This window comes from Pezoporus flaviventris, unplaced genomic scaffold (genome assembly GCF_033815535.1).
Source record: "Pezoporus flaviventris isolate CSIRO_AGI_PZ_B2104156 unplaced genomic scaffold, CSIRO_AGI_Pfla_v1 ptg000105l, whole genome shotgun sequence".
NCBI classification, from domain to species: Eukaryota; Metazoa; Chordata; class Aves; order Psittaciformes; family Psittacidae; genus Pezoporus; species Pezoporus flaviventris.
Genome location: NW_026892653.1, coordinates 1216683 through 1232201, shown reverse-complemented (window position 1 = coordinate 1232201; position 15519 = coordinate 1216683). Strand labels below are relative to the sequence as shown.

At 45.9% G+C, this 15519-nt stretch overlaps 2 protein-coding genes and 1 long non-coding RNA gene across 3 annotated transcripts in view; 1 reads left to right on the top strand and 2 right to left on the bottom strand.

Annotated features, from left to right (window-relative positions):
• The window catches only part of JPH3 (junctophilin 3), a 57128-nt gene extending 51641 nt beyond the window's left edge, over positions 1-5487 (top strand). Inside the window, exon 5 of the mRNA XM_061477330.1 lies at positions 2893-5487. Within this exon, the coding sequence (XP_061333314.1) occupies positions 2893-2973 (81 nt within the window). The 3' untranslated portion in view covers positions 2974-5487. The remainder of the gene's footprint in view (positions 1-2892) is intronic.
• On the bottom strand, positions 4108-8756 carry LOC133281597 (uncharacterized). Its single transcript, XR_009747551.1, has 3 exons — positions 6095-8756; positions 5878-5985; positions 4108-4244 (listed from the first exon to the last, which is right to left on the bottom strand). It is a non-coding gene; the product is annotated as an uncharacterized LOC133281597 (long non-coding RNA).
• Positions 8757-9193: 437 nt separating this feature from the next.
• KLHDC4 (kelch domain containing 4) overlaps positions 9194-15519 on the bottom strand; it is a 31875-nt gene continuing 25549 nt past the window's right edge. The window contains exons 9-12 of the mRNA XM_061477391.1: positions 12511-12719; positions 10794-11193; positions 10075-10191; positions 9194-9784 (exon numbers count right to left, since the gene is read on the bottom strand). Of these exons, the coding sequence (XP_061333375.1) occupies positions 9609-9784; positions 10075-10191; positions 10794-11193; positions 12511-12719 (902 nt within the window). The 3' untranslated portion in view covers positions 9194-9608. The remainder of the gene's footprint in view (positions 9785-10074; positions 10192-10793; positions 11194-12510; positions 12720-15519) is intronic.

Here is a 15519-nt window from a genome sequence, read left to right as displayed (position 1 = left end):
AGTGCAACAGGATTCATAATTGGAGCTAAACCAGAAGCTTCAGAGTCACAAAGCTGCTTATCCACCAGCTGCCACAGGCAGGACTCCAGCCCATGCCAATATATGCTGGGGGGGGACCAGCCGTACCTGTAGTTGCTGGGTGAAGAGCTTGAGTTAGTGCAGAGAAGAGCAGGTTAAAAAGAGTTAACTGTGAAAAGGAAGCGGAATGTGTAGGTCGTCAGACAGCTGGATTTGAGCTGTTCAGTTTGCAGAGACCAATCCCCTCCCTGGTCATCCTGTTTCTGAGAAGCTTTTGCTGGCAAATATGGAAAACCCCACATGTGCGGTGGCAAAGCAAGCGTTTTCTCCTGCCTCTGCATTGAACTGGGGGTGTGAGATACAAATTAAGTGCAGGCTGAACCAGGGACCTGAGCAAAACATTTGTGCATGGGAATCCAGTGGCTACTGATGCAGGCAGGTTCATGTGTGTTGACTCCCCCCAGTTTTGTTGGATGAGGGCATGACTTTGATGTACTGGAGTATAAAGGAAGGGCACGCTCTCTCCCTGGACACCATCACATCAGCATCCTCTGAACACAAGTACCAAAGGGTTGTGATCTCTGATCCATCCCAAAGCGTCCATGCCTGTGAGGGAAAAGTGTGAGAGGGAATTAAGAGGTGGCCAGTCCTGCTCTATGCTTTTTGTCGTCCCCCAGATTATATATATACAACTTTACTTCCTCCATGGTATTGAAGTGATCCAGTAACCTGAGCAGAGCAGAGGCAGAACTGGTCAGCACTGCTTTGGCAAGGGACGTAAGATGGTGAGTGGACCAAGGCTAATGCCAGCACAAGGGAGAACAGTTAAGTCCTCCCCTGGCTGCGAGGTGGAGACAACCAAATGCATTGTGTGCTTCTGCGGTGCCCTGCCAACAGAAACAATGACAGTGATGATAATCACTTGCAATCTGTTATTGCATTAACACAAGCTCAAAAATGGTAAAACCCAATAATCTTCTGAAATGAAGCTAATCCCCCCCCAGTGTAAATAACACACCGCATCGCAGTGCTTGGCGGCAGCAAGGCTGGGAGTGTTGGGGGGGGAAGGTTCTGCTTTTGAAAGGCTTGGCATGGTGCAGGCGGAGGGATTTGCTGGAAGCAGCCAGGCATGGATACCTGCTTGCCAGGAGAGGCTCTCTGCAATCCTTCCATTTGGTTGGCTTCCTTTGACCCTGTTGCTAAGCTACAAATATGCCTTTCCAGCAAGCTCCAGCATCCTCGCTCCCACCCACTCCCAAGCGCAAACTGAATCAGCCTGCTCAGAAGAGAAACCATCTCTGGCCAGCAAAGAGCCTTTTTTATCTCATTTTCCACCCCCCCAGTATCTCTGCAGAGTGGTACTTGGTTATAAAGAACACTCACTCTGCCCCATGCCAACCCAACAGCCTCAGGAGCTTTGTTAGGAGGAGTGTGGAGAAAAGCATATTATACCATACCAGGTGATGAAACCTGGCACTGCTCCGTTGCAGCAAGAATAGATGAGGATACCAGCGACTCAGAGAAGTAGCTACCACCTACCTGCACACACGCTTGCTCACCCTGATGCAAGCCACGTTAACACTTCAGGACAGCAGATGTTTTATGGCTGGGTGAATGCTTTCTGACCGTGTGCTGGTGTCCTGCAGAACAGCGTGCTGGAGGGTTGTCTGCAGACCCCGTGCTCAGTAGTCTCTTCTGCTATCCTTGGGATGTTAATAGGGTCCGAGTCTCATCCTCATCAGGACCATCACAAGTTGTCAGGGCTGCCTTTTGGCTCAGTGGAAGGTAATGGATGCTCCTTGAGTTCACTTCAAGCCAGCCTAGGGAGGGCGTCTGACATGAGCCAGCTGCAGTGCAGGTTGCTGCAAAGGTTTCTGTGTAGTCCTCGGGAGCTTAATTTGGTCCATATAAACCTCAGGAAAGCTTATTAAAGCTTTCCCAAAACCCTGGCTTTATATAGACCACAATATACCGGCCTGACTTTTGCCATTATCAGGATACCTGTATAAGCAGTCATGTTTACAGGTAAATGTCCTCTGAAGACTCCTCCAAACCATCCCCAAACAACTATATGACTCAGTATAATCGTTTACATGCTTTTCATCGACTATCAACCAATTCTAGTTATTAAGGCCAGATTTCTGATCTCCACATGGGGGAGTCCATAAGCAACTGCTGTCTTAATTGATGGATCTGGTGGTTCTGCATCCAAGTGTTTCCTTGGCAGATGCTAAGTCTGGAGCTCACATTAACACTTACATGTCATACGTGCTAATGTATGACAGTAAACAAAGTGGGCCCCCAGGCTTGCAGGTATGCATGTACATGCAGGCAAATGGATGGAAGTTAAGTGTTGAAATGGCTTAGAAAAGCAGGAGTCCAACAACTCTGCTGTCATACAGGGATAAGAGGGACAGAGCTGCCAAAGATGCTGCAGGACCCAAGAACGCCTTGGGCTATGGCTCAGTGTGAGGAGGGAGCAGAGTGCTCCTGGCAGAGGCTGGTTCTTTTCTGGTGAACCAGGAGAGGGATTTGTCTGCCTTTGCAGAAGCAGAAGCTGCCTTAGGAGGATGCTGTCCTTGGATGAAGGAGCTAGAGGTAGCCTGTTTATTGTCCCAGGACACGGGGGGCAATGGAGCTGGGTTTAGTCCCTGCTTTTGTTCTTTGCTCACCTCCAAGGGGGAGATCTTTATTCACACCTTCCTCATACAGTAATTCAGTGGGGGTTCCCATTTGAGGGTATAAATGGGCAGTTTGGGGTCTGCCTGCCCTGCAGTATCCAAGACCCAGGGCATCTCCCATCTCTGCCCCAATGCAGCCTTAGACAGATTTTGAACGTACCTTCTAACTCCTCTCCTTCTCTTTCTCTTCCAGGGTTCAGCTCCCATCCTGGTAGTCATGGTGATCTTACTAAATATTGGAGTTGCCATTTTGTTTATTAACTTTTTCATCTAATTCAAGACTGTCTTGTTTGCAAAAATAACAGTTACATGTATGAATGGGGGGAAAAAAATCCCGAACAACAACAACAAAAAGGGAAAAAAAAATCATAAGTCGAACTGTCCTACGACAATTTCCAAGTCTTTTCACAGAAGAACAACAAACGATCGAGTCTCACTCACAGTTTGCCTTTTTTCCTGGGTAATGTTTTTTGGATTTTAGCCAAAATTCTTTGCTTGTATAACACTATGCTGTGTGGCATGGCAAAATGCTATCAACACTCTGCCCCCCCAACACTGGAAAGGATGAGAAGGAATCCCAACAAAATAAAAACCTCATTTCCCTTCCCCTCACCCCGCAAAAAAATATATTCAGAACAACAGCAGTGAACCCCAAAATGGAGAGTACATAATGCAGAGGGGACCATGGGGAGATTTTGTTTGATGTACGGGTCCTGGGATGCTCCGGGCTGAGCTTCCCAGGGAAATCCACAACAGCTTTAATGATAAATGGGAGAGAAAAAGCAAAATCAGCCTTTTCTTCCTTCTCCCCTCGCAAATGGAGAAGCGTTGCTGTAAGAAGGAGGAGAGAAGGAGCGCAGGGAAGCATGAACCCTGTCTGGATGCAAAAGATGAGAGAAGGGCAATGGGCCCCATTTTGTTACTTGTTTTTAAAACAAAGCAGCAATTGGTGTTTTGTTAAATTTCTTGGGGCGGGGGGGGAATAGGGAACACAAGGTGTGAGCAGCAGCCCCACCACACTCCTGCCTTCACTCCTCCTCCTCCCCAGGCTGCTCCCCACCATGGCAGGGCTGGAAAACCACCCACTGCTACTTTTAATTCACAGCAGATTTTACCTGGGTAAAACCCAGATTCCCCCCAAAAAACACAGAGGCACATTCAGCAACACAAATTGAGTAGCTGCTGGTCGTTGTGCTATGCTCACCACCACGCGAGGAGCAGCATTAACTCAAGCATCCCACCCAAACACAAGCGTGAACAGAGATGCTGGGGAGCAGACTGGTGGGGAGGGACTGGGGAGAGAGGGCTTGATTCTGATCCACTTCGGATAACAATAAATCATAATAAAGCAAAATAAGGTAAAACTGTTCTTCAAAGGCATCTGGGGAGGAGCACTGGAGCATGTCCCAGAGAGGAGGGCGAGGGTGGTGGGTTTGTCTCTTTACATCTTGCTGTGGACTGTTTCAGACATCATGCTTGGGCTCTAAGCATGTGGTATTTTGCACTTTGTAATGCAGGATGTATATTCCAGCTTCCAACATGTCCCTGTAAGAAAAAAAAAAAAAAAAGGAAAAAAAAAAGAAAAAAAAGAGAAAAAAAAAAAAAGAAAAACAAAAAACCCAAACATCATTGGCAATGGCAGCCTCTAAGGATGTATTATTTACTTTTTTTTTTCTATGTCACTTAATTTGTTCGTTTATACCATCTTTGTAATATGCCTGCCTTGATTTTCTCCCCTCCCCTGTCCCCACTGATAATATGCATACTCATTAAAGATGCCGTATCCCTGTTCTGAGCTGTTATGGTCCCCATCACACGAGTGCAGCCTTAGCTCCATTGCTTGGAAGCGGCCAATGGCCCCTTGCTTCTCAAAACTGACTCCACTGGTACCTTGTCCCCACCGTGGAGATCGGCTCTGCCGGTGATCCACCACCAGGTATGGTCCAAATAGCTTCAATTTGGGATTTGGTACGTCCAGGGACCAAATTCCACCCTCAGTTCTACCCACTGCAGTGCCAGTCAGCAGGAGAAGGGGTGCAAGCATGGCAGCAACCCGAGGGTGGGATGAATCCCTTTCCACAGCTACAGTTGGGGGGAGGAAGGAGGGAACAAATCCTCCTCGACATTTCACATACAGAGGTGTTGGGTACAGCCCTGACTTGCGGACTCAGCTTTGCTTTGCTTCTGTTTTAGCTGTTTCTCTGCTACCTTTTCAGCAGATTTCTTATTACATTGCACTGGATTGCTATATTTTTAACCAGAAATAAACTAAGGATTAGAGCATGTGCCAGTTAAATTCAGTTCTTTGCCTTACATGGTCTTACTCCCTCCTGTCGCAGTTTCTCTTCCTCTTTTTTTTCCTTTCCCTTTTCAGGCAGAAGGGCTATGGGTGGACAGGGTAAACGAGAACTGAAGGCAGCAAGACCCCCTGTAACTTTGATTTCATTTTCCACAGTAACTGTCTGTCATCTTCATACATTTTTTGTTTAGGTTTGGTTTGGTTTTAGGCCTTTAGTAATCTTTTTTACTCTTGAATGGTTGCTGCATACTTGAACCAAATAGCAACATGTTGTGGTTGCAGCCCTAGGAACTCATCCGTGTGTTTTGTAACTCTTTGTAAAGACTGTCAAGGATTTCTTTTGTACATTCAGGTGCATGACACAAAGGTCCCACCAGGAGCAGGTTCAACAGTTACATACAAACACGGTACTATATTTAGATATATATAAAACAGCAAAAAATGCCTCTTGTTATTAATCAAATAAAAGTACTAGTGATTTCATGAGTAGCTTTTTCATGCTGGTGACTGACTGATTACTGCTCTTACCCCTGTACCAGCAGTTAGGGTTTTTCATTGCTTTGTTCCACAAATTAAAGCTCCACGGAGATGAGGTTTGTCCAATATGAAAGACAGCCAAAGACTAATATCAATTGGGCCCCAAACCATGTGCTTAAAAATCATGATTTCTTTATTAACCATGGGGAGCTGAGCAATCTGTCTTAGTTCTGGGCTTTTCACATTTGCCCAAGGCCAGAAATATTCTTGAGAAATAGCCCAGACAGAGAGTTAATTCAGTATATTTCCCTATCTTATAAGCCCTAGATTCATGCATCTCTACCTAAGGCACATTAAAATGTCTACCATCATGGCATATAAATCTATGTAAATTGTCCATACCTGCTGTTTTATGTCCACACTGACAGATGCATGTGAGCAGTTGAAGGTTTACATCAGTTTTTTTGGCTGCAGTGGTATTTTAGGTTCCTACAGTGGAACATGCAGCACCTGGAACGCAAGGAGGGGCTGAAGGAACCAGCCCACCTCCTACCATGGCAGTAAAGACATCGGGAAGAGGGTGTCTAACCCTCCCCAGGGACCCCTGGCTGGACCCTACCTGTGTGAGCGCTGTGCTGATTTGATGCAGCATCTTCAGGGAAGGCAAGAAGGAAGGAATACAAAACTCCTCTGCCTCCTCACGCCACATCAGCTTCTCATCAGCCCATCTGGTGTCTGGGTTGCTTGTACCCAAGACCTAGATTCTCTGAGCACGCTGGGACTCTCCAGGGCCTGATCTTTCAGAGATCTTGAGTTGTTGCAGCATCTATTTACCTTGTGTGGAGTTTTAAAGCACTGCTGGGGAAAAATAATAATCCAGACTGCAACAGAAGGGGAGGGGCAAGAGGAGAAATACTGTCTTATGACGATGAAGGTCTTAATTGAAACCCAAGGACTATTTGTCCTGACAGGCTTTGGCAAGATAAGGGAGGATAGAAAAGCAGCGATTTCTTATACCTGTCACAGGGTGAGGATGGCTGCAGACATCTGTGCTAAAGCAGAACAGAGCAGAGGCCGGACTGGATCCTGTCTGACAGCACAGATTCACGGCGTGTGGGTAAACTGTCTGCCCCAGATGGGCCATGCAGTCTCTTGACATGGTGGCAAGTTTCCTGGTGTAGGGAAACCGGTCAGCTCCTTGCACAGCCCCTAAATGAACTGCATCAGTCCTGTTGTTGCCTATTCCCAACCTTCACAGCAAGGCTCCCTGAGCAGCTCTGCAGCCCAAGGCTTGAGCCACTGCTGAAGGCAACCCTGAGCACAGCAAGCACTAGAGATACCATGCCTTTGAGCAGCTAATCCACCAGGACTATGCTTCCCTCAGAGGCATTTCAAGCTCTTGAGTTCCCTTTATAGGTCTGTTTTAACTAATATTAACCCACAGGCACTCAGCTACAGAACTACCACCAACCTGTTTTTCCAGGGTATGTGTATCACTTCATTACCATGCCCGGTGAAGGAGTTTCAACCCCGAGAGCGACTAATCAGTGCCCAAAGGTCTGAATACAACACTCAGATACATCATGAGCTGTGTCCCTTCACTCAAGGCATCTCAGAGGTTAAAGGAAACCTCACTTTGTAGATGTTGGGAGATGCTGAGTGTTGCCCAACAGTTTTTGTGGAATGGATGGCTTAGAACTGCTATGGTGAGTTTCACATTCCCAATCGGAAACGTCAGTGGAAGATAAACTTCCGATAGACTCCCATCCTTACACAGGTGTTATTTGCTCAACCACACTGCTACCTAGTAGACTCACAATCCTTACCATTTGCCTGTTTCCTTTTTATCCCCAATTTGGGAATAACAGCACTGAGCCTAGTAAGGCTCAGGCTTTGTTACAGACACATTTTAACATGGTAAGAACACCAACATCCAGTCCCTTACCTCCTCTACAATAGCAAACATCCCCACCCCAGCAGCAGCTGCATTTTGGTATTGGGTGTTTGGTCCTGTTAGAAGAGAGAGCTGAAGAATTACTCCTGCAAGTAGTAAAAGCACTGCTCCCCAACCCCTTCAGCATGGAGCATGTTTCAAAGCCCTTCTCATGTTCATCTGCAGCTGTGGGTTAGTGACTTACCCTGGCTCATTCAACACCCCAGCTTCAGGAAGAACTGAAGGAAGCTGCAAGCCTGGGTCAGCTCGACTTCACGGCAGAGCAATGACAGCCCTGGGAAACCAACATCTCCCAAACCTTCCACTCCCTTAGCAGTGGTGTGCTCCCCATGTGGAGCTGCTGTGATGCATGCCATCCTAACTCAGCTTCCTTGGAAGCATGTCTCTTCTAGTCAATGCCCTCTCCAGTCATACTTAGCTTGGAACAGAACACAACCAGGACTATGTTCCAGAGCCCTTGAGGAAAAGATGAAAGGAAAAACTTCAGATTATCACTGCACACACTCTAGCTCATCTGATGCATCTACTTCCCTCATCCAACAGTCTCTTCCAGAGAAAGGGGAGGGAGAATCTTTTCCTGCAGCTGTAGAAAACTGTTCTTCATCCTTGGCACTAATGTAACCTGGCTTCAGCTCAGGGAACAAAATCATTCAAGGTGTACGTCTGTACCTGAAAAGGCAAAAAATGATGAAGTGCATCTAAGTGTGGTTTCCAGCATCTGGAATAGGCCTTTGCAATGGAGTCCTTTGCAGAGATGTTGTGATTTTAAACCCACTGTTTTTCAGACAAAAACATAATAATCATCACCAGAATCTTGAAAATCCAACTCAGCAACAGATACCCCAATTTTTGCACAGCAAGTTATGGACATCATACACAAAAGATCGGAATTCAATGAGATCAAGGTATAAACTAACCCAAGTGACAGGACAGGAGGACACCTGATGTCCTTAGCCAAGCAAACACTATGGATTCTTTCCTAGGCTATCAATAAATGGTATGTTTTCACCTCTCATCTGTTATTCTACATGGAAGGTACCTTCCTATCAAACATGTTTTTATCTTGACAATTGGCAGCCTGCTGTATTTAATCTTTGTTACCTTCCAATTAGCCCTGAACCTAGCACTGCTCTCTCGAGAGCTGGCTCCCCTGTGATGCCTCTGCCAAAACAATACGCATAGCACCCTGGATCTCCCTGCACAAGGACAGCCTTCTGGTGTCAACTCAAGCCATCACTTGTTTGCTGCAACAGACACACTTTGATCCATCTGTTGTCCCTATGGACCACAGTGCTGCTCTGCTGGAAAGTGATGCCTTGAGGAGAAGGGCTGAGGAAGCAGGGGTGAAAGAAAAAACCCTTTGAGAGTGCCAGCTCACTCCCTACCAAGGTAGGATGTTTCACAGGTCATAAATAAAAATAAATAGTTTATACAAATAAATAGTTCATTTTTAAGACAACTAATATCTTGTCAAACAAGTGAGAAACAGAACTGGGGGATTCCACACGCAAAGGCAAAATCTGCTACAGCTGATTAAAAAGGAAGATATTTCTACTGTTATGTGTATCAGGGGTTACAGCGGCTCTCATACAGCTAAGGTATGAAAGGATTCCCAGGATTCTCCAGGCAGTGCAGCCGTATCTCAGGGCTGCTGGTGCATCTTACAACCACTACCTATGTATTTCGCATTGGGAACAGTGATTCCTCTTCCACAGCAGGAGAAAAAGAAGTAGAAAAGCTATGAAAGGACGGAGAAAAACAAAATGATGTAACCAAATAGATTTATTGTAGAAACCCTCAGAGACACGTTCTGGCCCCCATCAGGGTAGGGATTTTGGGACCAGTGAACCATTGTGATGTGCAGTTTGTCTTGACAGACTCAAACCAGTTTTGAACAAAAATATGACAGTATTGTACAGGCTAGCCTCAGCAGAACAAGTGCTCAAACAGCAATCCTGTTCCTCAAGACCCTCCCACAACCTCCAGGAGAATAACAGCACATCCAGAGAATTAACCAAAGAGGCATACTGAGACTGGTCAGCCCAAAGGCACCCAGAGTAGGCAAAAGCTAGAGCATGCCTTCTAACATGCTGACTGCCTGGTACATCAGGATGAGTTCCATGGGGCTAACCACTGCTCCCAGCATGTGTTTTCACTCACAGAACAGTCCCAAGAACATCTAGACTGAATCTTCATAGAAAGTCTTTGCCATGGCATGTGCCACTTTTACCACCTTCTTCTCCTTGGCATCCAGGCCCATATTGCTGCGGGCTAGTTTAATCCAATACTGCTCCGTCCTGGACAGGTAGTCTGCATGGCTCTCATCAAGCTGAACAGACGGGTGTTGCTCCTCTTCTAGTACACAGTGGGAAGAAGACAAAAAGAGAGGTGACAAACAGTGAATGAAGGCACTGCTCTTCAACTCAGCCAAGACTGCTCTTCAGCTAATGTGTTTAAATGTAACAGCCTAAAATCCTATCAGTCATGAGTAGAATTTCTCTTCTAACCTGAGAGCAGTGCACTATGAAAACTGCTTTTGCTAGAAAACTCACCCGGATGACAATGAAGCCCTCCAGGCTGGCAGCAGAACCAGCACGTACTGTACTTTATATTAGTATGAAGAAAACATTCATCTTAATTATTACCTCCCTCATCTTCACTCTCCTCTTCAGAGCTCTCCTCTTCCTCTTCTCCTCCCTCTGCACCTTCCTTATCATCCTCCTCTTCATCTGACTCAGAATCCTCCAGCCATTCTTGTGCTTCTTTGATGAGAAAGAAAATAAAATAAATAAATAACAAGCTGTTTCCCACTCCTACAGCCAGAACTATCATGGAAGATCTGGGCAAGGTCAGAAAGATGTGCTTCTTAAGACCCCTGCTCTATTCACTGCCTCAAAGATCCATTCACTGTACAGTGCCTGTATCTGATGGGAACAATGGGAAGAGATGAAATAGGAAGAAGTGAACAGCACAGAACAGCTGTGGAAGAGAAGCTGGTTAGTGCCAATGCTGACAACAGTCAGCTCTCCTCCCTAGCACTTCACAGTTCAATGATCATGAGCAAGACGCCTTCCTTTATGCCTTCTGCCAATTACCACATGCAGACTGTGAGTTTCGAGGGCAAGGTCACCTTTTGTGATCGCAAAGCTCTGGACTAGACTGGTTTCCATAGTGATGGTGACCGTAACACACTGCATATCACGTAATTCCAAACTTTCTCCTGTCCAGGAAAAAACACTACTCAAAGGCTCACCACCACGCCTTGAGGAAGCTCCACAGTTGTTTTGTTGGTTAGTTTTTCTCTTCCCTAGTGTGGTGTTGCTACACTAAAAGCAGAGAGAGAAATCCCACCATCAGAACTTACTTGGATCCATCTCCACTAGCACCTTCCATTCTTCCATCTTGTGTAGGTCGATGCTGTAGAGGTCACTGAGGGTGAACTGGCGATCACCCACCTCAAACATTCCCCCATACACATAGAGAATCCCATGTTTCACTGCCAACATGGCATTTGAACGTGGGCATGGCTCCACTTTCTGTCCCAAGGCTCCGTCTTCCTCCTCCTCTGATTCAGACCTCTCCTTTTCTTCTGCGGGTCCAGAGATCACCTGCTTGATTGTCATGACAGTCCCATCTTCTGTCACCACCTCTTTGACTATTTCCACTGGGCCTTGTGGAGGTTGCTTCCCCACCTCCTCATCTCCAGCACCCTCTGCCTCAGCTTTTCTGCCACGTCTCCGCTTCCTCTTCTCTGATTTTGGTCCCTGTTAACAGCAACAAGGAACAGAAAGAGACTGAGTGTGAATTGCCTGCACCTAATAGCATGTACAGCAGTTACTATAACTACTATGGATGCTGCTGGGAGGGAGGAGAGGGAGAATTCAATCGCTTTTCACTACAACTACAAGTCTCAAGTAATAGGTACAGCCTCCCACTCAGCATAAACTTCTACCAGCCATAAAACAAGGAACAATGAAACTCCTGGAGAGCCCAAAGCATGAAGTTGCTTCCTCTATTAATGGCAGCATGTGCTGAAGAAGCAGAAAACAGCTATTTTTCTCTCTGTCTTGCAGGTACACACAAACATGCAAGCAGTCCAATAGTCTGATGAGAGCAAGAGAAAGTAACCCCCATTTTTGTGAAATCACAACAATTGCCAGGTGCTAAATTACAGTGCATGACCAGGAAGCACTCCAGGTCTTCAAAGAACACAGAGAGGAAAGCAGAAGCAAACATCTGACTGCCTGTTTGCCTGTTACTATGTGATTGACTTCTGTTTGAGAACAAAGCCAGAAACAGTGGGGAAGAAGGAACTTCTTCACCTGCACCTCATTCGCCCTTGAGAGTGGTTCAAACAAAATCACAGATCAGATGGCCTCATTTGTGAAGTTTTTATGAGCCAAGGTTAATATTTCATCTCTTTAGTAACTCATCAACACTGGGGAAAAGAGAGGGTTTTTTTGATCCCAATGCAACAGAAGATCTTTTCACAGTAGCTTTTACTGAACTATCTGATGTCAGATTTATACATCTGACCTAGAGCCAGCCTCCAGTAAAACACTGTTAACGATGTTTTCATGCTGCTTTGCTTCATTTTGCATTACACAACAACGGGACACATTCAGCCTGACTCCTTAGGAGGGAGATTGCTCCTGAACCACTCCCACTTTGTGCCCAACCATCAGGGCTCACAGGCTTCCTCTCTCCACAGAAGGGCACCAGTCTACATCCCACTGTGGAAGCAGGGCATGGAGAGCACAAGGAGCTATGTGGCAGAGAAGGTAGCATGAAGGCAGCATGAAGTCAGAGAATTCAATTCATCTGGTACCAAAAATCTGCTAGAGTTGCACATCACCAGCTTCATTTGTACAGCCTCACCTCCTCTTCAAAGTCAGTGGGTCACAGATCAATGCAGCAGCCACACCTAGTGGATCACCTCTTGGAGCACCCCAAGTTATTACAAATAGAGGCTTGCTCCACACTACAAGAAAACTCTTTCAGACCAAAAAAGGCCCAAAGAACACACATCATGATCAAGAAGAACGAACTGAATGTATCTGTGTTAATTTTTAAAATCAAACCTTCAGCTGTCCAGGAAACCAGCGGTTTTTCCCGAGGTCATAGAAATAAATATCATTGAAGAAGTCCCCTTCAATGCTTTCCTCCTCTTCTTCATCATGCACACCTCCAAACAGAAGGGAGCGGTTATTGGGACCAATTGTCACGGAGAAGCCAGATCTGGGAGTGGGTTTCACTCCAGAAGGGTTGAGCCGACTCCATGCCCACTTGTCTGGTAATGGATAAAAGCAAATACAAGCATCAGCAAAGGAGAATCCAGGATGCTTTTATATCTCCTACGCCCTTCAGTACTCCGGCAGTAAGTCTATGACCCATTTTGGATTTCTCAGAACTGCACAGTACAATGTTAATCAGAACCACTTATATTTCCACTTTACACACACAGCTAATAGCACATCCATTCTACCCTTAGAAAACCATTGTGTCTTCAGTAAAAGCAACTGTAGAGGACTGTCTTCACGGCATACTTTCTGGGGCAAGAAGCCTCTTGAAAGATGTATACACCTTTATAAGAGAGTGGAGTTCAAGCAAGGATTACATATATATATATAGCCTTCACGTACCAAGGAAATGTGCCTCAGTTAACCCAGGAATCCCACTCCACATTCATTCTTTCTACAGCACTCTTCTACTAGGGTACTTCACCTACCAATTTGCATCACTGCCTTAACTCCCAGAATAATTACAGTTCTTTGTAAGGAGACCCAACCACACTTTAAAAAAAGGCTCAGGAGCAGGAGAAGGCTTGTGCTCTAAACCCTTTGCTTTTGCTCCAATCCTTTCTACTCTGGATTTAGAGCAAATCCTGAAAACACAGGCTGGGAGAAGCACATGCACTGGCTAGGCACTCTGTTTCTGAAGGAACCACAATTTCAGTAAGATGAACTATAAATAGTGCATAATGCAAACAGGGTCTGGAATCCACACAATATATGTGACCCAAACCTCCTTCCCAAATCCTGCTTTAAGATAATCAGGTTTAAAGAAATCAATCACAATTTTAAGATTTTAGAAATTCAGCTCAAAGAAGCTTGTCCCATTCCCTGAACCAAGGACAAAATACACTCTCTCCTAAGGAAAGCGATGGAATTCCTATTTCAGAGACATTCAGAGATAAAACAACCAACTAACCTATAATATCTTGGTTAGGCTTGGGTTTTTTTGGTAATATCCCTGCTCCAGGTAATCTAACGAGATCACAACCCAATCTTCTCTCTTAAGAGTCTGTAAGACACCACTACCAAAGAGTTTGTTAAAACAGGAATTTCCTGTGTGGAGATGTACTGGGTTTGCATAGTGAGGTTTTGGTAGCAGGGAGGCTATGGGGATGGCTTTGAGGAGAAGCTGCTAGAAGCAGTGTCTGACAGACCCAATGCAGCTGGATCCAACACGGACCTGCCACTGGCCAAGGCTGAGCCCATCACTGACAGCGGAAGCAGCTCTGGGATAACATAGTTAAGAGAAGGAAAAAAGCAAACCAAACTGCACAACTGCAGCCAGAGAGAGGAGTGAGACTGTGTGAGAGAAACAGCTCTGCAGACATCAAGGTCAGTGGCGAAGGAAGGAGGAGGTGCTCCAGACACCAGAGCAGAAGATTCCCCTGCAGCCCATGATGCAGACAGACCATGGTGGTCCCACAGAGGCCCACAGTGGATTAAATATCCATCTGCACCTTGTGCAGGACCCCATACTGGAGCAAGTTTGATGGCAGGACTTGTGACCCTCCGAGGAACCTACTCTGGAGCAGCCTGTTCCTGACGGACTGCAGCCTGAGGAAAGAACCTATGCTGGAGCAGTTTGTAAAGAACTGCAGCCTGTGGGAGTGACTCACATTGGAGCAGGGGAACAGTGTGAGGAGTCCTCTGCCTGCAGAGGAAGAGGTGGCAGAGATGTGTGGTGAACTGACCACAACCTCCACAAGCCACTGAGGAGGAGGCAGAGAAATCGGGAGCAGAGTTGAGGGTAGAAAGAAGGGAGGGGTGGGGGGAAAGTGTTTGTAAGACTGAGTTGCTATTTCTCATTAACTTTCTATGATTTGATTGTTAATAAATTAGGCTAGTTTTCCCAAGACAAGTCTGTTTTGCCCATGATGGTAACTGATCTCTCCCTGTCCTTATCTTGACCCACAAGCCTTTGGTCATACTTTCTCTCCCCTATCCAACTGAAGTGATAGAGCAGCTTTGGTGGGCACCTGGTGTCCAGCCAGGGCCAACCCACCACCTGAGAATTCCAAAACTGCAAAGATTTTCTGCTGTGAAACAGAAGAGCAGTGATCAAAATGTCCCACAGACTAGGAACTTTCAACATGTTGCTTTAATTCCCTCCCACATACAAACCAAAAAAATTCCTAAAATATCTTTCCTTGTAGTTTTTCCTGAAGCTGCCTGTGCAGGACAGAGCTTGTCACATAGTTATGCAAGGAGCCTGGAGACCCTCCACTCTATCTCAGACTATTCCAGGAGCAACTGGGAGGTGTCAATAAATGATGCTGTGAGCTAGAAGTGATTCTCTGACAAAAAGTATATCCCAACCTTCCTCCAGAGCTCTGCCAGTTTCTCAACCAGCTCCAATTCCCCCAGGGTTTTGCTGTGTCAGAGCTACCATTTACATCAGCTCTGAGATCAAGTCACCTAGAGCTGAGAACTATGACTCCTTAAAGCCTTCAGCTGAGAGCTTTGTTCAGCAAAGCCTACTTCCCATTTCCCTTTGCAGAGCACAGCAGTGAGGAATTCCACCCATCTTCATTCTCCAGCACACAGAAACAAAAAAGAACACAATTCCTCTAATACCCCCTGTAATTGCTGTTTCCTTCACCTTAGCCCCCTTTGCTTTTAAGCTAGAGTCACAGTATACAAATGCAATTCGCTATTTCTGTGAGAAAGAAGAAATATTTAAGCCAACTCATCTGCTGTGTTTAGCCCCAAAGCAAACACTGGGGCATAGTGCTTTCAAAAGGGAAATTTTGTTCTAAGGTTGGGTTTTTTTTGCCTGTTATTCAAAGGAAAAGAGAT